At 30.2% G+C, this 27,118-nt stretch overlaps 1 protein-coding gene across 1 annotated transcript in view; it reads right to left on the reverse strand.

The window, feature by feature from the left end:
* Nucleotides 1-27,118, reverse strand: part of LOC105254371 (alkaline phosphatase) — a 213,365-nt gene that overhangs the window by 180,808 nt on the left and 5,439 nt on the right. Inside the window, exon 2 of the mRNA XM_025409998.1 lies at nt 7,421-7,668. Within this exon, the coding sequence (XP_025265783.1) occupies nt 7,421-7,668 (248 nt within the window). The remainder of the gene's footprint in view (nt 1-7,420; nt 7,669-27,118) is intronic.

Genomic DNA, 27,118 nt, shown 5'->3' on the forward strand with positions numbered 1-27,118 from the left:
AGGAAATTATGCGTCAATAAAAATATTGGTCGCACCAAAATCTTCGATGAGCGAAAATTCTCGCTGCCAGCGAACTGCACAAATGCAAGCTTACATTAGACATTTGTAAATTGCGTTCTACCGCAATTTGATTATATATCGTATTAATATAATATTATCGAATGCATTATGGAATGTAACGCATGCGCGAATGCATTTCATCTGTTTGAGACGTAAATTCAGAGAGCTGTCACATTTAATCGTATTTTCTTCGCGTGAAATATTACAACTAATTTGTTTCGACGAGCCTGGATTATTGTTTCACAAAACGCTCATCGGAGCCGCGATGCCATCAAACTGCGAATTTCTCGTTGGTCCCCGCTACGTGATCGATTTGCAAGTTTCATTAGTTTGTCCCCGACCCTTCATTTGTTTACGATACGTGCTCGCCCCGGTCGCCGGAAACAAGTCATTTGTTACAATGTATTTTCGCTTTTCGGCCGTCCGGGGAGATCGCGGTTGCTGGATGGAAACATCTCGCGGAATCGCAATATGCACGAAACGTGTTATGCATACACACAGGCAGGAAAAGAGAAAATCTCGGTGCTCCATCGCGTCGGCAGCGTCAACTCCTGTTAGATTTATTGTGTTTTTACTTATGTTGAGATTAACCCCGCGTAAATAATGTGTTCCAAAGTCTGAATCGAAAAAGGAGTATGTTTTAAATTTCGAAGATATCAATTATGATAATTAAATATGCGTTAAGATGTTACGTAACATTTAATATTATAAATAAACATCTTTTCGTCGTATTGGCATAAAACGCAGCATGCTAAATTCAGAGGTAAAAAGAGTTCTTTAATATTTTAAGAGTCAATTTCCGCAGCTTTTTCAACTTCTTACTCGAATTGATAATTCCATGAATAATGGCTCCTTTTTATCTTAGATTTTAAGTTTAACAATCGTAATCGCGTTGATGGAAGCAAGAGCTGCAATATATTTGAATTCGGAATTAAAGATGTTCCTTTAAAATATTCCCGGCGTCAAACTATGGAGATGCTATTACTGCGTGAATAAATCTCCAACTTTTATCATAAAAAAAATGAAGGTTGAAGTCTTGAAAGCTGATAATACTTAGCATTTCTTTTCCAATATACATATGTACTCTTTTTGCTTCTATATAACAAAACTGAATTTAATACGTATTTATGAATCTTAAATAAATTATCCGCATCTCTCTCAAAATACCTCCGTGTTTTAATATCATCTGAAACAGTTTCTTCTTAAATGTTATTATTCGAAAATAGGTCGGGGGGGAAACTTTACGGCAAAAGCGATGCGAAATGAAATGCGCGATTGTAAATTTCACGCAATTTGTCCGATATTTAGCAGACCGTGCCTCGATTAAATTGACGCAATTTGCGATGAAAAACGTGTCAGAGGGGCATTTCGAGTGTGGAATTATTTTTATGTTTGCGCACCGGAAAGGGAATCTCGTCGTACTGGCTTTCGCTTTATTTCAGTGCTCGATTCTTTGTATCTCTCTCGCACTAGGTGTAAAAAAAAGAGAATTCAAAAATTTAATGACGCATAATATAATACTCACATCACGAAAGAATAACTTAATCAGCATACGTCAACGAAAATCTTCATAGAATATTTCGCGGCATATTTTATGCAATAGTGATTTAAATAATTCACGTAATGCACGTATCTCCCACTAATTCTTCTTTTCATAAAACAGAAAAACGTTATTAGTATTTTTAATCTATTTTCGTCGTGTCCGTTTCTGTGTGCATTAGCTGTAAAGACATGTGCAGTGCAGCGTAAAAAAGGCGCAACGTAATTTTTCATGAATCATTCGGTACGTATTGTCCTGTATTCATACGTAGTACTTTCATTCGCTTACACAAGACATTAATTTATGACAAATTGAATACATATTTAAATTTTTCTCGATATGTAAATAATATTTATAAATAGTAATATTTATTAATTATACGATTTTAATACAAAATAGTATATATAATTTTTTATTGCTCATCGACTTAATCATACTTTTAATTTTCTCAGTACTGGCTTTTTATAAACATTAAGAAAAAAATCATAAGTATTTTGTCAGAAAAATAATATGATATATAATAAAATTTCATATATTTTTAATGCTGATAAGAAAAAAATACAATTAAAAGATGTTGCTAAAAAATTGTTTAAACATGTGTAAGATTCAAAATTATGTGAAAAAATTAATAAAGAATTATGAACGGTTGATTCCTTTTAAATGAGTTTTCATAAGACGTGTATAATTGATACATAATTTTATAATATATAATTATACACAATTATATATTTTGCGTATAAATCACATGAGAAGTAATCAAATCCTTAACTTAGCTATTTTATCCGCAGCAATCTAACAACAAGCTTTGTTTTCGAAATAGCCGGATAACAATTTGTTTTGCGAGGATTTTAAAGGTAGCAAATACGCGAATGATCGATGTCAGTTCGATACGTCGAGGCAGCTTAACTATTAGTCATCCGCGCCTACGTAACCCACAATTAATTATTATCCTGATAAATGTCACATGCTAGATATTTCGAAGATAAATTCGTGGTGATGAGCGAGCGATCGTCGAAGTGTATATCCAATTGTGCAGGTGTCATGTAATTTAATAATCGCTTGATGTCCGTTTAAAGTTAACAATTGATTTCACACGACATATGTGATGAACATTCAGAAAAGCAAAAATAATAATTAATAATAGTAATAAATATATTATTAATATTTATAAATAATATAAATAATATAATAATCACTTGATGTCCGTTTAAAGTTAACGATTGATTTCACACGACATATGTGATGAACATTCAGAAAAGCAAAAATAATAATTAATAATAGTAATAATAAATATATTATTAATATTTATAAATAATATATCTTTTAATTCGTTTTGTGTGTATGTGCACGATAATTTACGCGTTTGATATAAGATCAAAAACTATTTTAAGATATTTTAAAAAAAGATAATAAAGTAAGAGACGTTATGAGTAAAAAATAGAAATAAACAAATTTTATAATTAATTTAAAATGATTACATGTTTTAAATTATATCATGATTTCTATATAATTGATTATATTTTGAAAAATCCATAAAAACTTTCTCTTAATTTCATAAATACAATTACATTCATAATTAACAGAACATTAACTTTTCGCTAACTAGGAACTAAGGATTTGTCGATCTCTCTTTATTATCAAGATAAAAGTTAATGCCTTCTAATTCCTATTAAATTACAATTTAATCGTTAAAATAAAACAAATCCCATATTACGTTACATGCAAGTAAGCATGCTAGTAGTTTAACGGTAAACAAACTCGTTCACTTCAAACAAACTAAATATGGCTTCCTAAAACCCATATTTACATAATACGACTTGTACTTCCACTTTGTTTTTGTTCATAAACCGCTACATACGCTGTCCTGCTTTTATGTCCACACGAAAATAAACAAGTCCCCTATCAACGCCGGTCTAGTCCCCTGAGGAAGTTCTCAAGGGACTATTCAGGCAACTTTGTTTCCGACCAACAACCTTTCTCAGATGTATGTCATATAAGCAGAAGAGTGCTGGTGGAAACGGTTGAGAGGAACAAGGAACTGTAATACCACTTGACAAAGGACAAAAAAAATTACGAGAAAGGAAATGATCCGCACGCATTGTTTCCTTAAATTCGCAGAAACAATATTTAGGTCTCCAAAAGATAATTCGATAAATTAAATTACCATCAAAATAATGTAAGTTGCTTGAGAAGACCACGAAAACCAAAAGTTGAATGCTTATATTCTATCTTTCTCTCTCTTTCTTCTAAATTGATCGCAAAAAGCGAAAGAGAGGCGACTGAAATAATAAGAGAAAAGTTTCCGCGACATCCAAACGTCATTATACGAGCGAGCTTTTATTCTCAAGATCTTACGGATTCAAATGCTCGCATCAACTTTCAGTTCTAGCTGGAGAGAATGAAAAGTAAGATTATATCAAATGGATAATAAGCAGGTCTGTAATCAGTGCAGAGCGAATACACGAAATCTACAGGGACTTTACTTGAAAAGTTTTGTACTTTATATTCTCAATAGCTTCGAGACACGCGTCCCCCGCGTTCTCGGGAAAGAAAATGAAAGGTAACGGAAGAGAGATCCGAAGATATGGAAGGTACGAAAGAACCATACCTGAAACGCGGTGGAAAACAGAATGTTGCACGTGAAATAAACGAACGCGCAAAGGATAACACATACACGTACGTATACATACATACGTAAATTCGTGCGCAAACACCAATATCATCCGTGATGGATATTTTGAATCCCCTTACACAAAACGAGTTTTGACAGCAAATCGCTTCTATACCAGTACGTACAATTTCAAGTCTGAAAATGTACCTTCATCTTGGCTGCGTACAATAGTCTTTTGTTGATCAAAGATTATATTGTTACGCTTTATCTTATAGAAATAATATTTTTAATATTACAGAGTCTTTAATGAAATAGAATTTTTAATGAAAGAATATAAAAAAGTTATAATTTTCTGTATTTTTTATGCTAAATATAATTCTGATTTTTAAATTGTTCCCAAAGATGACACAATTTTAAAAAATTTTTAATTAAAATTACAAAAATATTTTAATGCAAATTGTTATGGTATAGCTAGAAAACGTGACATATTTGAACTTTATTGCAATAAAGATTAAGTATGTTGCTAAGACTTTTCGCCCTCAAAAGAAATTTATTCGTAACTTTTAGAATAAAATCTACATTTAATCATGAATTTCTAATTAATTATAATCGGCAATTCTTTTGAAAGCTGAAAATCTTAACAACATATTTAACTTTGATTACAACAAAACTTCTTCAACACATTCTATAGTTGTAACATAATAAAATATATTAAAATATCTTTTAAAATATCTTTTCTCATAATAAAATATCTTTTTTGCAACTTTAGTAGCAAATTTTTCAAAATTGGGACATAGTGCAATTTCTTAAAGCTAGAATCATATTCAAAAAAATTACAAGAGATGATCTCTCTTTCGTAAATTCAAAAAAAATTTTTTTATTAAATCATATGTTATATAAAATAATTATTACAAATATTACCATTATTTTTGCTTTGAAATAATGTTCACTATTTGTTTCACTATTTTTTATTTGAAATGAAAAGAAAAAATAATTAAATACATATAATTAAAAGTTACAAAATAGTGATTTCATTTGATAGTGCATTTTTGACATTAATAACTCTTGACATATAATTTTAAAAATATGTATTGAATATCTTCAAACGTCATTTTTAATAAAAACTCTTTAAGAAATTTATACAAAGTATTTTTGATGTAAATAAGTCCTAAATTTATTCAAGTATATAAAAAAATAATATCTTTCTTGTTAATTATTTAATTATTTGACATTAATAGCACATAAATAGCACTTTATTTTGTTATTAAAAATTTAAAATAAATCTAAATTAAATTGTTTCATTTCATTTATTATATGCATAATTAAAATACAGTAGTTTTTAAAAATATTTTTAAAATCTCTTTTTTTCCTTTTTTTCAAAAGAGTTAGTAAATTACCTTGTATATAGAAAAACAAAATTTTAATATAATTAGAAAATTTAATTAAAAAAGATAATACAGTATACTTACAGTATACTTATATAAAATCCTAAATGCATGTTTTTTTAATCTCTATTGAAATTTCAGTTTTGTTTATTTTGTGGCAAAATACCACAATAATAAATAAAGAAAATAATGCATAAAGTATAACGATATTCTGTTCTTATGATGATTCTTTGCCACTTGCAAGATCAAAGAAAATATCCGAGTATTTACTCTCTACTTCTCTTTCCCGAGCAATCTTCATTTTATCAAACTAATTATGAATTATGAAAATTGACAGAGGAAATTGTAAACCTTCAATTTTGTTACGAAGACGAAGGACTGCCAGTAATAAGTAAATTTCCAAGCAATATAAAGGCGGTCTGCCCGATCCCAAAGAGTCTTTGACAAAAGATTTTCTTCCGGGAAAAATAAAGAGAAATTCGAAAGAGAATTAACCAGAAAAGGCGTAATAAACGCTATAGGAATAAAATCAAGCAAAAGAATTCGAGCGAAATCGTTGATGAAACAGAATTAATAAATTTTGCATTGAAAATAGCAACTAACAATACATATTTATATTTTAATTTGCAATGTGTAGGATATCTACAAACAAAAAAAATGAACGCAAACCAATACTTGACCGTGAACTTAATTAAAATACAAATACGCAATCTGTAATCCACATAGAAATTCGTATACGCGCGTTTCGATTAAATTTGCATGCAAATATCCTACTGCCTACCTTAACGAAGTGAATTCAGCACATTGGATTTTCCTTCGCGTATCGCTTATTATAAACGAATATCAGCGATTTCTCGATGTTATCCACGTCGTGATCGGAAAAAGAACACGTTTGCATGATAGTTTTCAGCGATATAATTCGTACGGATATCGCGTATGGAGTATCGTATAAGCACCGTAATTACTTTCAACTATAAAAGGGGCTGCAATAGCAGCCTAGTTGAGAAAAACGTCAAGACAGCAAAAGCTTCTTAATTAAAAACTATTGATTCAAGTTTGATTTTATTCAATGCAAACAGATAACTCCTATTCTTTATTTTATTTCATGTAGACTTGTGAATTTCAATAAAATTTTAATTTGATATAACTTTACATAATTATTCTTAATTATTTCTTTAAAAAATTATATTAAAGAAAGTATATTCTGAAAAATAATAATAATTCTTCAAAGTCTCTCGAGTCTACAGAGCAGATTGTATATATGTAATAAAACATCACAAATATTTGCTCAATCTAAAAATAATACATTTGTTATCGTTTATTCGCAATAAAATTTTCAAACAAACAAAAATCAAATGAAAATGTGATGATAAAAATGGAACGTTGATTTAAAATAAAGATTTCAATCAGTCAAAGAAAATCAATATCCGAGATATAATCGTCGTTTTATTATACTATTGTACTAAATAATCCTATAATATTTATCCTGAAAAAGGGCAAAAAACGTTAAAGCGCTGTTCATAAAATATGAAATATTGGGAAATTCAGATTTTACTGAATTTAACTTATTTTACAAAACGCCAGTTTTTTCATTACTCGAACGACACATGTCAATTTCGAGTTTATCGCCAATTCGGCGTATCCGTAAAACGTCGATCTTACGTGCGCAAATCTGACAGAGAAATTTGCGACCCGATTCAAATTTACTGTGAATTTCATGCACGTGAAACGCCAGTTTTATGCGTCTCGTTCTTTCTTCGCGAAAGAAAGAGGAAAGAAAAATCTGTATTTTTTTTTTTTTTTTTTTTCATTTTCAGTACTCACCCGCGCCAACGCCACCGCCGGAAAGTTGTCCCACGCGAGCTGCGTCTCCTCGCCCGGATTCCCGCGACGCTGACCCGAAAGAATCCTCGCCGCGGTCAGGGTGCTCATCCCCATGCCGTCGCCGACGAAGAGGACGATGCCGCGCGCCACCCCCGCCGGCGGCGTCGTGCCGCTCACGCTGGAACTCGCTGCCGCCCTGATCCGCGCCTCAATCGCCCGCGTCGCCGCTTCATACCAGACCTCTCTCTCTGCGAATAATATAAATATAATAAATAATGTATAATAATATATAATAAATATAATAATAAAATAATAATACAAAATCTAAACATAATAAATATAATAAAATAATGTGAAAATAATATAAAATAGCCGCGATACGCACACATAAAATATAAATATAAAATAATAAATATAAAATCGCGATACGTATATATAAAATATAAATATAATAATAGGAATATAATATAAAATAGTTGCGATATGTATCATAATGTACAATTAGAAACATGCCACGATACGATTGCATTGACAGAGAGATTTTATGACGTGCAATTCGCGCCATTTTTTTCCATTTTTTCGCATAATAATTTATTGAGGAATTTTATAATTGCATAAACATGAAACGGTATGTATTTTAAATATTACAGAAAGATTTGAATACGAGTTGATCGAACGATTAAAACCTTCAATTGTATGTAATGATATAATTATATCAATATTGGTACAATTATAAAACGTCATCGTAAATTTAAACATATAACGTTACTACTTTAAAAAAAATTTTAACAAATCAACTTTTACTTCCTAAATTTAAATTAATATTAATCTAATAAGACAAATAAAGACATACTTATATTATAGCTTTTTCTATTAAATTTTTTTATCTTTTATTAAATTATTATTTTATTTTATCTTTTATTAAACGTAAATCGCCGACTCTGAATAAAAAGGAAAAATCCCTTTGACTCTTTATAACATAATCTTTCTACTATGTAAAAAGTATGCGATATAAAAAGTATGTGATGTACAATGTGTGATATAAAAGATATCGTTATTGGTTTTATTTAAAAAACATTTAATCCATTTCGTACGAAAAATGATGAATAGACAGATTTGTTTTGTTTAAAAAATATATAGATAGATTTTAAAATTGCACTATAAAATCATATATAATTTAAGCGTAATTATTCTAATAGAAATTTATCTAGAAAATTAATTTTATCATAGAGATTTTAATACAGAAAAATTGATTTAGAGATATGTGCTTTGAGAAAAACATGATCATGTAATGGAAAATAAAATGATTGATATAATCACTTAAAATATCAATCATATCCACTCATCCTGTTACCATATCAAAGATAAAATATTAAAAAAATGTATAATGATAGAAAATTGATTCTAGGCGAGTACCACCCTTATTTTCTTCACTTTAAAATGAATAATAAGACGAAAAATATATATAATAGCATGAAGAAGATTTCTTTCAATGAGTTCTTTCTTATCGTTTCTCCTCCTTTTCAATCAGCAAAAACGCACATAAACCTTTCATCTTAAAATCGAATAAATGATCCTAATTGCCTACTTCTCGATGGTTCTATCAAGAAAAATTAATAAGTAATGCATATTTTCATATTATACTAATTATCGTATTTCAAAAATTTCCTCTTTAAAAAAGGAATTAATCTTTTAAAATAAAAAAAGAATAAAATAAAATATTAATATTACATCATTATATCATATTCAATGTACGAATATCTTATAGTTGATAGATAAAATATACGCAATTAATATTTAACAAGAGATTTCAAAAATCCATGTAATCAATTTACAGAAAGGATGAAATAAATCGAAATATATGCGAGCGTCTAAAGTAAAGTTGCGTGTTAAGAAAGTTTTAAGACCGAACGATTTCGTTCTGAGCTTAACGATGATATTGCCGGAAGCAATAGGTTTAGCAAGAACGGCTGTTCCTACGAACCGCGGCGGACGAAACCCTGTATCGTGCGGTTGCGGTTTCTCCAATTCTCTACCGCTCTTACCCTCTGGTACGACTCGATAATGGATAAGTTGAAGTATCCCACTTCGACGATCTATAAAATATCATAAGTTAACGCAATAATGGAATTTTCGGAAATAGCGTTCCGAAACTGAGTAAACGCTCTTGATAAAACCCTCATCTTTTTCTGACTCAAATAACGTGATAAATCATACGAGTAAAATCATCCTCGACGATGTTTTTACACGAGCGATTTACAGAGTATCTATCTATATTTTTTCGTATAATCCCGAGAACGATCGGAGATTCTGAGTGCGAGACCCATCTTCTATCTCCGGCGAAACCTATCCCCTATCTATCTTTCTGTGCATTTATCTGTCCGTCTTCCCTGTCGAAGAAACATGAGAAAACGGCGTTTCTGCAGACCTCCGTATTGAGCTAACCCATCCGGAACTCAAACCAGAGTACGCGAAAAAGCAAAAAATTCTCCGCAGCTACTTCGATCGAGTTTATGGAAAATTTAGACGCCAACAGCGCGAAAATATATGCGCGTGCAATTCGCGCATGTTTTATCCGTCAACTCGCGCTTCCACTGATTCTTGCGAATCGTTAAACCCGCCAAAGTCTGATGGGTTTTCTGAGGTTTGAAGAGGTTTCGAGAGACTGGCACGGACAGAACGCATAGTCGAGATTCGCTCGACGGCACAGGAATTGCGCAACATTTCTATGCATTCTGAACGTGACGAGCTCGCGTTTGCATATTTCAGAGCGACCGACAGGAGGAAGTAGCTCTTGAATTTTTAACTTCATCACAAAGTTTGATTAATAATATGTTCCGTGTGTAAACTAACACAAGTGCCATTCTAACGATAAATGAAGCGCAGCATGATTCACTCCATCGTTCCTAACGCGATCACAACAATCAATGATTGTGCACATAATTAATTAATTCCACAATTCATAAATGTATCAAAACAAATAATTAACCCGAAATTTATTCATTCGACGTAGAAATCCAAATAAAAAATAGAGATTATAAATTACTGATCAAATGCTAATTATTTTCTTAACGATTTATATTATATATTTTTTATATTCGACTAGCTTCAAATAACAACAAAGCAATCTTGGATAAATTATTTTTTATTTGTATATTATTTTTTATTAATTATATGCATGTATTTCCATTTGATAGGTGTACTTGGATAATTTAAATAAAAATTTAAAAGAAACTTGCATTTTATAAAAGCTTATTTGAAAAAAAGAAATTCTTTTTTAAATTACTTTTTAATTTACTTTAATTCTTTTTTAAATTATATATGCTAATTATGCTATTAAATAATCTTTTTTCTTTCTATTCTGCTTATTAATTGTTATCAATGTTATATCATATCGTGTGTAGAATTTAACAAAGTTTCGAAGCGATATCTAAGTTTTATTTCTCGCAATGGAACCTTAGCTGGGAATATTAAATGGTGCGACCTTTTACCACAAAAACTACAATAAAATTTCAGCTTAAGAATTCACTGCATACGAATGGATTACGTACACTAGTATACTTACACGAAATATAACGATTGTTAAGTGCTACGATAGTATAGTATAGTAAAGATATTTAGCAAAGTCGGAAATAATACCGAGAAAAATCAAAAAATGAAAGAAAGATAAAGAAATGAAAAAGAGTCATTAAAAGACTAAAATCCTGGACAACTTGAATAAAGATGATATATTTATCCCACGAGAGACTCTGTTGAAGTCAAATATAAAACATTTTAATAAAAATTTCGAGCACAGATTCTTTGAAAAATACAGTACAATAAAGTAATTAAGAAAGTTACGAAACTTTAACATAAATAAAAAAAATAAAACTGAATAAGAAAAATAAACTTTTTTAAATTTTGATTACGACATTAAGAAAAGAATAAATTTTGGACCAAAAATTCTTCTCTAAATCCAATATTTTTCAATAAAACATAAGAATTTATCCTCTTTAAATTTTTCTTAATTAAGGGTAATTTATAATAAAATTTCTAAAAAAAAATCTAGAAAATTAGCATCTTTTTACAACTCATAATGCATAATCCATTTTAAATCCATGAAAAATGATTTTTCTCTCAACCAACCAAAGAAAACTCAAAGTAGACCGTTCTTGTGGAAAGACACGCAAACTTTGCTAGAAACATCATTTTTCCGTGTTTTTTCTACAATCTAAATTCTCATCGTCAAAAAGGTTGTGAAAGGTGACTATGATAAAAATAACTAAAACTTCGACATAAAATAAAGAGCAGGTTGCTCGCCAAGAAAAACGGTAGGGGAAAAAATGCGGGTTTCATTGGCAGTCATAATGTAACTTTCATGATCAAACGAAAGTTGCCGCGAGTGTATATTGCTTGCTGCTGCTGCTTCGAACTCCTTTGAAGACTCTGCGAGAGGTCCAGTGATTTGCACGTGGTTTTTTTTAATTGCATCAATATTCAAGATTAAAGTCTTTTCGTTCTTTAAATAGCTCGTAAAATTCTATAATGGAAGCGGCACGATGTCGCTTGATGCAAAGAAAAATACAAAAATTTAAAGTATATGGAAGAGATCAAATTATAATTTTTGTCGAACAAGACATGCATTTTTTAATAAAAAAAACTATTCTTTCTTTTTAAATCTTGTCTGTCATCCAAAAATTTCGTCGCAAAAACACGGAAAAGTAAAATCACATTTGCAATTTCACATTTTTAATATTTATCCTAAATTTTTAATATAAAAATATAAAATAATGTAAACAAAAAATATAAAAATATAAAATAATGTAAACAAAATATATTTTTACAGAGAAACGCAAATTTATGTATCTAACAAAATTCAATTTAATCGCTTTGAAAATGCAAGCGTCTATTTATAATTTTATTTGATATTTATTATATAATTTTATTTTATTTTATTTTATATAATGGTCAAAATATTTTTCAAATCATATTTATATTAAATCACACTTAAAATATATTTTATTTTATTTGGAGCATAAAAGCGCAATATTTGATATAACAACTCGTAGAGTTGTTGATTTCCAATATGTATTCGATAAATATATAAATCTGCGCATTTTTCTTTCGTAATATCGTTTCTAAAATAACACATATAATTTCGTTAAGTATATACCAAATATTATAAAATAGACTTTGAGCCCGGAGTCGAATCAATTTTTGACCTCGAGACACATATACAAATTGCGAAAGCATATACATCTATAGCTTATTGGCCTTTCTCGCAATTAATATAAGCCAGGCTAAGATACCCCGAGAGACTTTAAGTTATACGAGTTCATTTCAAATAGCTGCTGGCATGCATTCTACTTTAGTTCCAACGGGACCAGTTTGCATATTATGAACAAAAAATAGTGTATTATGAGCACGTAGAGCTTTCTTTAACAATTACTTGAGTCTGATTGTAAAATATTGTATAACAATTTTACATCTTCTAAAACAACAGCAAGAGAAAATATATTTCTAATGTTCTTAACATTTTTATTTCAAATAATTTTTCATATTTCTGATGATTATGATGTACGTGGAATCAGATCAAAGTGTCAGATTACATATGTAGTTTTGTAGAGTACATATGAGTTTTGATATATGTACTTTTCATAAATCTCGCAAATAATAACAAAAAAAAAAAGAAATATTTATCTCTTTTTTGTCGCGAAACGATATATCCAAACTCGTGAAAATTAAAGAAGCGTAGCTCACATCGCGAACATTTTTACTTTTATTTTTTGCTAAACTGAGAATTGGAAATGGCTATATGCGTTAAATAATCGTGCAACGATTCGATCCGTGAGATTTAGATTCGCACATGTATCTACACCATCGTAAACGGTGATGTTGGATATACACGAGATGCACTTCCTATCGATTTTTCACCAATGACAAACTATTACATCCGTACTCTATCTTGGACGCAATCGCAGATTGTATCTTTAATTTATCATTGTTGCTACTGTTTCTGCCGGAAGGTTTCTCTGGGACAGTGTACAACTTAAATGAAAGAACTTTATTACTTTCCTCAGGTTTATGGCAGCGCACTCAGTTTCGTTTTATTTATAAATTTGAAGTGCGGAAGTCACGTTTGAAAGAGTAACGCGAAATCGATTCGTATACGTGCAACACAAACAATTGTAACAAAAGTTTATACGATCGTATTTTACATGCGAAGGATACATGTGCGGTTCGAGCCCGCAAAATCATAATCGGGAAAAAAATTATTGGCGCAAAAAAATGCGAGATTTTCATATGAAAATTTGCTCAGCGCGCGCGCTCGAATTATTGTAATTCTCGCTTACTCAGATCACTACTCGTGATATTAATACGAGGGAAGTATAATACGCCGGCGGTTAACTAAACATTACTATCGTATATCGCTCGTATCTATTAATTATTCGGTCATAACTTCTCATTTGCAGCAGAAATTAACTATTCATGGGCATTACGATTCATACGCGTACGCCGAGATAAATATATACATACACAATGTACAGTAGTTATTATGCGAGCGGATACATACGGATGCAGCGAAATATGAAATATCGACGATTGAATTCCCGAGAAACGTGATCGGAAATATTTAAGAAATAAACATCCCGAGGGCGTCTCCGGGGGAATTACAACTCTTGCGCGATTTAGAATTATGCGAGTGTCCCGCACTGATGTATAGTAGAAATTCAGACTCGAAAACTCAATGCAAAGAGTTTGCATCGCCCAGCCAATAGCTGCAAATACCACTCGGCAAATAAAATATATATCAACGTTTTCATCTTCACTATTATACCACATGTTGAGCAACATGCATTACAACATGTACATATACAACATGTTGAATAGAAATAAATATGTCTTGAAGTTTTTCGTAAAAAATCATGAAACGCATCACTTGTGTAATATTTTACTTTGTACCATTTGAAATATTAGTGCAAAAATTTCTCCATTGTTTTGCATATATGTATATTTGATTGCGCATATATATTTGATTTTATAAATCGTAAGGTAACTTTACGTAAGGTAATTTTATAGACATTTCAATATGTTAAAAAATAATAATACTAAATTAAATATAGTTGGAGTATTTTTCAAAATGTTTTCAAAAAAATTAAAATATAGATACATTAATACACATATTAAAAATGGAAATCAAAACACTAAAATTAAATTTACTTGATTTTGATAAAAGTAAATAGCTCTTTTCTTACATATTAAGAAATCTGATTACTCATTTTAATTGGAATAATATGTCATTTTTAAAAATATTCTTTAAATTATATATATTTTAATTAGAATAATATGCTATTTTTAAAAATATTCTTTAAATTATATTTTAAAAATATATATATATTTAAAAAAATTAAAAACGTATGTAAATATATTTAAAAAATATGTATACTTTTTGTTTGACAAATTCGCGGCCAAAACGGGTACCTACAAATCAATTGAGAGGTGCGAAAGTTTAATAATTATAATCAATCAAGACGAGGTTTATTATAATCCACGCTTCTGTGGCGGCGGTGGAAAGCTGCAGAGAGTTTTTCACCGGCCGCATCTGCGATGCAGATGTCTGCACGACTGAGGGAAAAGTTGCGGGTAACCACGCAGATTTTCTCGCTATTTCAAACGGGATCGACGATCTCGTCTCCCATCAGATGCACGCGATTGCCATTTACAATGCAGAGCCGCGCCGGTTGACCAGTTTCACGCTTTTAAGATCGCGGACACGTACATTCGACCTGCCCACTTTTAACGAGCCGTTACCGCTCTCCGCTTAGAACGCATTCGCCGAATAAACTCTGGATACAATCGAGAGTTGGGCAGCTGCGAGTCTCATGGCCGTTATATAGTAAATTCGAACTGGATCGAGTTTCGGCTATGCAGCAAAATCAATTTTGCGAAAGTATCGCACGTCAAAGGCTCGCAATAAAAATATCGGCCCCGAAGGATTTCGCGCACTGCGTGAGAAATTAGTTTGCGCATTGATTGCTCCGCTGCCTATGACAGATTAATTGCTTCGGTTGAAAGACAATACTTTCCGTAGAGCTTGTATGCTTTTGGAGTACATCTCAAGCGTATATATTATCCAGCAGATTAGATAGATGGTATGCGTGCGAAAAACGTTTTGTGCTCGCGAAAACATTTTTCATATTAGATTTATAGATGATTAGAATAAATAAATCATTTTTTTCATTCTGCAAACAAAGAGGTTGTTGTGGATAAAGTTTTCACAGCGGAATCTTGTATTATTATTTCGCAGGTCGAGAGAATCATTAACCATCTTTACGAGAAATATTTCCAGCTCTCCACAATTCTTTGCGCGTCAATGAATTCTGTGAGTAATTGAAGCCGACTCACCCTTAACAAAAGTTTGATCGCACCCCTTCGCAACTTTTTAATATTCAAAATTAAATGTCTCTGTAATTAATATTCAAAATTCTGATAAAATAAAGTGAATGAGAAATAAGATATTACGTTTGACTGTGATATGTGAGAAACCTAATTTATAAGCATCTAAACGATCAAACCAAGATTTCCATTTTATTTGCATATAGGTATTTTGTTCTAATCTTATTTTTCCTTTTAATCCTATTTTATAAAAGAAAAAAAAATTAAATAAATAATACAGAAATGTACATTTTCTGAGAAATAAATAAAATAAAATAAAATTTTAATTTTCATAAATTATAATAGTTAATTTTTTATGTTAATTATTTATGTATTGATAATATTAATTGCACGTTTGTTTACACTTTTTTCTTTTGACATATTCAAAAATTAATTTCGCCGGATCTGGCAATATAAGCGAGAATAAATAGCAATACAATTTGTCCGATAGATCTGGCGACCAACAGATGCAATTAGTATTTATCCGTCCATTTCATTCCGTGAAATATTCGCGCACTTTATCCGGACTCGTAATATACGCGAGAAAATATTTACATGATTGCAGGATGCTCCTATCACGCAACAAAATAAAAGTGCGACGATAAAGTTTCTCGACTTATTCGAGGCACCATATCTCTTGTGCATCGTGTCATTGAGCACGCGAGCATTTCTGCGCATGCAAATAATCATCAGTGTGAATAAAAATAAGCGTGAACTTAGGCTCACGAAATATAAAGTTTTAATTCGAATAGATTTACATATTGCCCCCAAGTGCATTTCAGGGTAGAATTCTTTATTTTCGTTATTAAACATAATTGCACCGCAAAAATTAAAATTCTATCGCGGCAAATTCTCCAAATTAAATTCAGAATTAAAAATCATACGCAGAAATTAATGTGAAAATATAATCAGAATTATTTCTTAAAAAATTCAATATATTTCGTAAATTAAAAATGTGAAGAGCTCACGATCCCCCCAGATTAAAATGGTTATGAAACTGTAAAAATTGTATACTTCCTGAAACGGAAGTTTATGCTCGCTTTTTATTTACCCTACCTGTCTCGTAGCTGCTCCAGAAAATTAAATTTTAAAATGCGACAAGGGTCATTCATCTAAAATTCCTTTTACAATATTTTATTTTATCAATGTTCATTTCACGACTTCACGCGATTAACCCGAGAAGGCTGCTATTAAAGTCGTATCAATATTTCAAATTCGACGGCACTAATCCGCGCAAGATTCACTTTTCCTTGCGACATCATAGGATCGAGTAGTGGTTATAACGTTTACGATTGCCGATCTTTCGCGCGATGCCGATAAACCGAGTGCGAATAAATTTCAAACTTCGTAGAAACTTCGCACGGCCGCAAAGTTTTATGAAGGTTGTAACGACGTTGCGGCTGCTCTGACATGGAGCGAGAAATATATAGAAAGATTCAACAGAAGAATTCAGGGAGGAAGAAAACAAGCAAGAGGACGAGAAAAGGAATGAGGAAGGAATAAAGTAGCAAAATAGCGGAAACGAGAAAAGAACGAAAGGAAAGAGAAACGAACAAAGAAAATTAAGCGGAACCAAAATTGTATTCCGGCAATCAAGCGATCTATATGCATGGAAGAAATCAACCAATAATCATAACTATTTGGGTCTATCGTGGAAAAACAAACAGTAGGATTAGAAAAACCGACCGAAATTCATCGAATCTATTTAATCTGCCAACTGTGAAAAATACAGACGAGCGAATCGAGGCGACTTGGAAAGAACACTTCATTTGAATGTACATAATATTCGCGTTTCACATATTTGTTGATACGTTATTTCTTGTTTTTGAGTGCGTTAACATTTTTTTAAATCTCGAGAGAGATTTGTCCAAACGATATTATTAGAGAAATAAAAATATAATATATAAAGAGTGCGATAAAACGCGAGAAAAGATTTTCAAAATTGCACAGTTTTCTGTAATAGTTCTAATAATTTTAAATAAGTAATGTTCAAAAGAGAAAAGAGAATGTTTTGTGATAAATTAAATTTTAAAAATTTATAAACTCTCAATTGTGTGTCGGATAATTATAAAAATTAAATTTTTAATTTAAAAATTATCAAACTATTAAATCGTAAAAATTAAATATATAAATTCATGTTTTTCAAGTTTTAATAGAAATTTCTTAATAGAAATGTCTGCATGAATGACTTTTAGAATTGTGTGTAAATTTCAAAAAGTCTGTATAGTACTCTAAGGCTTTTGTATAAGTATACTTTGAGAAGATTTAGTCGTAGGAAATATAAGAAAAAAGGAGAAGAGCGAGAGAGAAAGAGAGGAAGAGATTAAAGAGAATCGATCGTTTCAGTTAAATTATTTATAACGTAATTTCATTTACACGTTTGGCGATACAGCTTGCGTTGTAACTGCATTATTAATACAACAGCTAATCACCACACAAAGCTGCTATACAAGCATAAAATAAAATTAGTTGAGGAAAATAATCCAATATTTGCGGCCAGTAAAGCCATAACGGTAGGCGATATAATTTATTGGTAGCAATAGAATTACAATGCATATAAATGGAGTTATTTCCCATATAACGAGCCATGTGAGAGAGATGATCAATTCGAAACATGATTTAAACACGTAAGATACGGAAATCTCTATAATGAGTTCTGCGAGTTCAATGATTAGCGAGTAATGGAATTTGGATAATCTCCATAATTTCTCAATCACTCAAATTTAATCGGTTAAGTTAGAATGATGGAGATTACAATTCGAAATAGTTGTAACCGAGCGAAATTCTGGCAGCTTTCCAACCTTTTCTGATAATTATACAAGAAAATGTATACTGAGTTTATTTGATTCCACGCGAATCAAATCGAAAATTCGATTATTAATTGCTACAATAAATAATGCGCCGCGCCGCGCAAAGCTTTAGAAAAATTCAGAAAGGACTGCGCAAACTGTGAAGAGGAAGTCAATCTATTTAAACAGAATCATGTGTGTGTTTCTGTTTGCATATTTGTTCAGCATGTTGTGTAAAATCTCACACATCTGAATTTTCATCACGGTTTAACCCACGTTCAGGATAGCATCGTTTTAAAATGTAGGTGGCATGAAGTATACAAAATTGAATAATTCTTTTTTTTTAATCAACTTTATAAATATTTATAAATAAACGCGTATCGCGCTGTCAATTTTATCAAGGTAGCAGCGCGATATTCGCGAAACAAAATTATTAAAAAATGCGCTCACATTAATTTCTATATAAAATCTTTTCCTCTGTATAAACATAACCATTAGCATCTTCATTATTTTCCTCTTCGCCATTTTTTTAGCATTTTACGACACCCGATAAGCCGTTCCGGAAAATGCCGCGTGCAATCATAAAGTAGAAACGTGGACCTATGGTCGGCGTCATGAGAATAATCTCACGCTTCTCGGGCTTTGCTGCCCTTCCCAGCGGCGAAATAAAGAAAGACCCCCATTGTGACGGAGAAATACCGACCTTAAGATATGGTTTACAATATAATAGTCGATTTAACTGCGCACCTAGATATATTTATTATAGCGGAAATTCAAAAAATTATATATAGGCTCACAAAAACTTGCGCAACTTTTAATGAAAGAAGCGTAGATTAAAACTAAAGTCTTTCTAAATCCGTTCTAAAGCGTAGATTAAAACTAAAGTCTTTCTAAATCTTTTTAATTCTCTCGTGGCGAAATATGAAAAACATATTTTGAGAAAAAAATATTATATACGGGGAAAATTTTTACAGTAAAAATTATATGAAAAATATATTCATTTTTATAACATTTATATAATATTTATCAGCAAAGCTGAAATATAATATACACATGCATGTAATATTAATAAATTTATTACATTTATAAAAATTGAAAATTGACTAATTAGAATATTCTTTTGTAAAATATAATGTGTGTATTACTAACAAAAAATGTCAGAATTTTTCCTCAACATGTTAGAGAGTATATTTCACAATTACAAAAATTATATTTGTAATTGTTACTATAATATTGATATCTATGTGTATCTTTTGAATGCTTGAGATGTGCCAATATAACAGATTTTGTCAGATTTTTATTATGAATTTTCATGTGATTTTTATTATAAATTTCGAAACCTTAATCAAGTAATATAACACGACTTTCAAAATTTCATATTAAATTCTTTCCTTTTAAACATTACGTGTTTTTATAAAAGCAATTCTTTTTATCGTAAATATTTTTGGAGATTTCTAAAGATATGATTTATATAGATTTAGAATTTATAAAATTATATTTATATTAATTATATTAATAAAATTATACAGATTGATTTATGACATCTAGTACTACTACAATTTTTAAAAGCGGAGTACAAAAGATAAATACATTTTCTTTCATTTTCTGGAGATTAATTATACATGATAACAATACAACAAACATAAATTTTCGCCTGACGTAACTTCTTATTTGAGAAATTATCGCGCAACAACATTATAATTTTTCATATTGCGGAAGACAAGGTCCAAGGATTCTGTATAGTAGCGGAGTCCGAATTTTAATGCGTGTTACAAAAGCACTTCGAAGGAAACTTTAAACGACGTAAGATAAGTTGAACTTATTCCCTCCAACTAGACGATTTACGTAATGTTACTTCCTTCGTCTTTTACCATGGCACATCTTTTCATCCTGGCACCAATACTAACACATAAACCGCCAAGTCTGATAAGCTGTACAGTGGCAGAAAAAGTCCGCTAAACTCCAAACGTGACCGAATATATTACAGGGGATTGTCGCGCGTGTTGTATTGGATTTATATGTATAACTTTTATGATTTAGAGTTTTACATCGTGTTAAATTTAAGTTCGACATGAATAGTGTCACGTAAATAGCGATATTCTAGAAAAAAGCGATATTCTAGAAAAAAGTAAATATTAAGGCAAAAAATAAAAAAAAAATATGCTGTTCATATCATGTAATATTCCTATTTATATTGTTATTTTTCTGTAAAAAATTAATTACCGCTTTTACAAGTAAACTCGATGTTTGAAACACATATTAATAAACCGCGTAATGTACTTTACATTATTGAAAAAAATTTTAATTTAATTTTATCATTATAACATTCTATCGTTATAAAGTTTTGAATATTAAAAATTTAATCGCATATTAATAACGATTTTGCATACATTAAATAAGTTTCAATTAAAATGAATTTTTATATAACATGATTTTTTTTCTACCATTGAAGAGAGCAAATTTTACTTTTTTTAGCCAAAAAAATCTATAGAAAACATCATAAGAAAGATTCAACGCCTATAATTTCAATAGACAGGATTAATATTTATATAATTACTATATATTTTCATTTATATAAATTTATATTTATTTAAATTTAAATTTATATTTATATTTATATATTATAATTATATAATTATATTTATATAATTATATAATTATATAATTATAGGAAGCATAATTATATAATTATATAATTATATAATTATGCTTCCCAAGAGATATTTCTTTGAAGAGAATATCCTGAAAAAAAATCTAGAGTGCTTATTTTAACAAAAATTCATCAAATATTCATGAAGAAAAATTCGATCATTTTCGATAATATTCGATCATATTCATCGAAAAAAGTAACCAATAAGCATCTTCCCAAATTCGATCTAATTATTATACGTAATACAGCGTATTGCATTGCACACGAAAATCGGAAAAATTTGCATGTTATTTTTCGGATGGCGATACCAAATTTTATTCACTCGTGCGCGTAGCAATGTAAATTATTGTTTCAATATTTAACACGCGAGTACGGCCGTTTATGATTTCCATAACGATACGCTTTTCTCAAAATTCACGTAGCGATTTTCAAGAAATAATTCATATTCGTTACTCGTGCGTGCGATATAAAATTCCAATTGTAATTTCCCCTTGATTTACCGACTGTACGGTGTTATACTCCATTTGTCGGATGCATAAAAGCGCGGATAGCACCCAGCCACTACTAAGCCCCGGACATGATAGATAATGTACCGGGGACAGGTGCTCATAAATTGCGCACGTGACAATAGTTCTTTCTAAATGACATTTCCTCTCTCGCACTCTTGTATTATTTCTTCTTTCGCTAAAGTACGAGCATATACTTTCATGTCACTTAAAAGAAAAAAGAAAAATAAAATAAAAATATATCTGAAAAGCGCACATATAATACTTTTAAGAATTTATTTTTCAAAATACGAGTATTTCAAAGAAAGAAATAAATCGCGTTGGGTACAAAAATTCTTTCATCAGTCGAAAAGAGATTCTTTTAATCACGTATTTATATTTAAACCTTTATTAATGTTTCATTCGATCTAGAATATAGGGATTTAGTATAATCACTTGAATCCGCTACGAGGCCATCATATCGGCTGTAATCATCCTTTCATTAGATATAGCGTTTGAACAATGTATAAGCAAATTGATGATTACGCCTAGCGAGCATCTATATTGTCTCTGTATAAAGCGATATGGTAATTTAAATTAAATGTCAGATACCAATGTAATTAGCAATAACCAACTATTATAGATCTATTATATATCTTCAGAGATAGAACTATTATATATCTTCAGAGAGCACAAGAGAATAAATGAAATAATTTAGCGTATTATACGCACATATTAGTGTAGTAGTATGATACGATAATATCGATATTCTGATACTTGATCTATTATTTCTCAATATTGTAGATTCTTATATCAATATTTTGCTCCAATATTAATAAGAAATATCAATAATTCTCTCTTTATTGATTTATTGTGAATTTCAATTAATATTCGCATTTATTTTAACGAATTTATCGTAAAACTTTTCTTTTCTTCATTGTACAATTTCAAAAATATCAATCTTCAGAGGTATAAAAACTCAACATGACTGACAAAGAAAGGATCTCCCTTATTTTTCTCTTTTAGATTTTTGCTCGTATAATTTTTTGGCTAAAATATGAAAAAATTATTGATATCTAAATTATTTACGAAACTTTTATTAAAACTAGCAGGAAAAAAGAGAATATTGAGTTGCAATTGAATGAAACCTTCAGTTATTTATTTTTTTATACAAACGAAAGCTGAAAGGCAAAGTTTAGTGAGATTAAACGTTTTCTTTTTTTCGTTGTACAATTTCAAAAATATGAATCTTCAGAAGTATAAAAACTCAACATGACTGACAAAGAAAGGATTTCTCTTATTTTTCTCTTTTAGATTTTTGTTCGTATAATTTTTTGACTAGAATGTGGAAAAATGATTGATATCTAAATTATTCTTATTTATGATGTCAAAACTAACAGGGTAAAAAGGAATCTTGCAATTGATTGAAACCTTTAGTTATTTATTTTTTTTTTTTTTTGTACAAACGAAAGCTGAAAGGCAAAGTTCAGTGAGATTAAACTTTTCTTTTCTTCGTTGTACAATTTCAAAAATATCAATCTTCAGAGGTATAAAAACTCAACATGACTGACAAAAAAAGAATCTCTCTTATTTTTCTCTTTTAGATTTTTGCTCGTATAATTTTTTGACTAGAATGTGAAAAAATTATTGATATCTAATTTATTTATTTATAATATCAAATTTATGATATCTAATTTATTTATTTATAATATCAAAACTAGCAGAGAAAAAGGAAATATTGCATTGCAATTGAATGAAACTTTCAGTTATTTATTTTCTTCGTACAAACGAAAGCTGAAAGGCGAAATTTAGTGAGATTAAACTTTTCTTTTCTTCGTTGTACAATTTCAAAAATATGAATCTTGAGAGGTATAAAAACTCAACATGACAAAGAAAGGATCTCTCTTATTTTTCTCTTTTAGATTTTTGCTCGTATAATTTTTTGACTAGAATGTAAAAAAATTATTAATATCTAATTTATTTATAATATCAAAACTAGCAGAGAAAAAGGGAATATTCCATTGCAATTGAATGAAACCTTCAGTTATTAATTTTCTTCGTACAAACGAAAGCTGAAAGGCAAAGTTCAGTAAGATTACTTTGAGGGACTCTATGTACCTTATTATAAGGGTTGAGCTTATGATCGTGGCGATACCATTGCCAAAATGATTTGGATATCCAGGATTAACGGACGCAAAGGACAAGCTGGATTTAAGCGTCTGTAATCATGCCAGCGTATCGCCACATGGATACGACAGCCGTTATGGCTGATCGCATTTAACGATTTAACCGCATACGAAACGGCGCTTTCCACTTACATCGTCTATCACCGGCGTCGGGCGTCTGGTGAACTAATATAAGCTCAAATGGCCACACTCTTCGAGCGAGCCGTTACGTAACTCAAAACTAGTTTGTATTCAACTTGCTTGGAGCGCCCGCCGATTCTGATACGTACCAATTAAGTGCGCTAACCGCACAGAGAGTAACGTTAAACTTGTTAGTGTACGATACATAGAGTACGAAATGGTGATAGCCAACTGTACCATCTGCGTAAACGAAATCATGCGAATAACAACATGCATGACGACAATTAATGGAGAATCGAAATAGAGGTAGATCGATTCGAGATATTTTTTATCGTTTTTTTTTTACAGAGGATATATGATTTTGCGGAAGGGGAGCACTATGAATATGAAGTGGCGGTGTTGACAGTATATCGGATACAATGCATTATGCATCTAATGGCTAAGTCAATTCGTTAGTACATCTCCGGGCATTTCCACCGGTAATACGTGCTGAACGTCAGCATCCAGTAAACGATGGAGCAGACGCGTGTGATGCACGATTACGCGAATGGCTGACGTCCCCGTGTAATTATCCCGTATGGGCATTGTGAGCTGCAATGTTCCTCAAATCCTACGACTATAACTAGAGACTTCTCGGATGGAGACTAAGCTCCATCGACAGAAAGCGACCGGATAAAGCAACCGGCGTACTACCCCATTACCGGTAGTAACGATCTTTTTTGTCCGGAACAATAGTTACGTATATATCTTGAACGCGTGAGGGAGAAAAGCGCAAAATTGAGAAAAACAGGAAGAAATATCGAGCCGAGATTTCCGCACTGCGCCTGGGAGAAAAGACGTATAAAGACAAGAGAGTTTACGAGTGGCGATTGGAAAGTATACTCTAAGAATTTCGCGACGTACTTGAAATAATAAAAAGCGACATCCATTTTTTGCACGTCCTCCTCTTTTCAAAGATGTACTTTATGGCTTTAGATTTCCATTTGTTTAAATTTTATTTGTCCCACAAATGGGTTTTCGCTTTGCGAAAATTCGCGACGCTCTCATTATTGTGATGTTACATAAAGATTAAACTATTTTAGCGAGTTAAATTCGGGAACCGCAAATAGATAAAATCTCATAATCAACTTTATTCCAAATTAACTTTACTTAAACAGAATTTTAATCCGAGGAGAAATATTAAAAACCAGTGTTAATAAAGAAATTCTAATTATAAAGAAATTTACTAAAAATTTCCTAATACACGATCAGTAAAAATACGAACATCTAAGCATTTGCATCTAAAAAGTATGAAATTAAAATTTATAAATCAGTGTTATGTTAAATAAAATACGCTGCGAATCTACAAGAGAATTATGACGTCCATACTTTATACTCGCATAATATTATAATTAACTGGTTATTTTAAGAAGATTTTGCAACTTGACATATCCGTCTAATCTTTGTACGTGCAACTAACGCATAAATCGTATGCATGCTCTGCATAGCTGATGTAATGGAAAATTTTACGTTTAGAATCCAGCGCAATTATGTTTGCTAGCTGCCATAATAACAGACATTATTATTACCGCGTGACTATGTAGATTACGAGTTGACAACGTAAATGCTTACAAAATTAAGAATATAAAGATGTATAAAAAATTTCGACAGTAAATTAGTAAAAAGTAACTTTTAATTTAAATTTGAATAGAAGGTAGATAAAATACAAATACATTAATATGTATATGTATTTATATAAATATATTAATATGTATATGTATATGTATTTTATTCCTTAAAATAATCTTTGCTCTTGCATAGTCATTTTTATGCAAAGTATTTCAAAAATTTACAGACTGCTCTTTCGAGCATAAATATTATAAATTGTTCAAAAATGTATGATTGCTAAACGAGTAATTAGTAATTGAAAATTTATTCAAAATCATTAATTGGAGGCAAATTAAATAAAAAACGTAAATAAATAACTGAACTTTGTGCCGGAGAAAAGAAACTTAATTTAAAGTTCAATATTTAATATTAAAATTTTGAAAGTTATAATACACAGAGATCTCATTTCCAACACTAAAGTTCATATAAACTATTTACAAAATCATATTATATCTTTTCTTTTATATAAATTAATTTTAAAAGAAATATATTCCATGCAATTTAAAATGATTATTAAAACATCATAATTTTAGAAAAATCTATTAATCAATGAAATTTACTAAGGATTATATTTAAAAAACGCAAATATCGACGTATTTTTATACCTGAAATCTTGAAAATGCAACACGTGACACGACCACGTGGGATCGTTTCAACAAAGAGCGCTATTTAATAAGCCCTCTTGTACGCGCCACTCATAATAAAAACCGAATTATGTCACTATGTGCGCATACGCATATGTATGCTTTCGCGATTTCTACATATGAGAGATAAAGTGTCACATGAATATGTATCATATGAAACCCTGTCATTGTTAAAAAGTTAATTACATTTCATTTAATAAAAGCAGGCGCGACAGCTGCTACGATGAGAGACCCGTTATGATACGAGAACGATAATTGTGGTAACTTGGAAATATAGATAACTACACACCAAAATATTATTCCTTCTTCCAATCATTGTTTTATTTTCTGCTTTCATTCGTGCTAATTATACATATAAAGTTGACATAAATTGTAAAAAATAAATCAATCTCCCATTTTATAAAAAGAATCTCTTTTTCTTTGTCTTTCTCTCTTAAAAAAAACTGAAAATATATTATATAAAAATTAAAATAACAAAAATTAAAAAATCAAGAAAATATTAAATATTAAGAGATTATATTAAAATCATGTTTTTTTATATTCACACAATTTATAAAATATAATTAAATTAATCTCTCATTGAATATTAATTTCAATCTTTTTTCATATATTTGTGGTAGGGAAAATTTATACCCAAATTCACACACACAATTCACAAAAATATATCTCTTATAATTTTTTAAGAACAATAACTATTTCTAATATTTATATAATATGTTATTTATGTTTATTATAGCAGGGAAAGCCAAATAATGTATTTCT

This window comes from Camponotus floridanus, unplaced genomic scaffold (genome assembly GCF_003227725.1).
Source record: "Camponotus floridanus strain SB8 unplaced genomic scaffold, Cflo_v7.5 scaffold3, whole genome shotgun sequence".
Lineage (NCBI taxonomy): Eukaryota > Metazoa > Arthropoda > Insecta > Hymenoptera > Formicidae > Camponotus > Camponotus floridanus.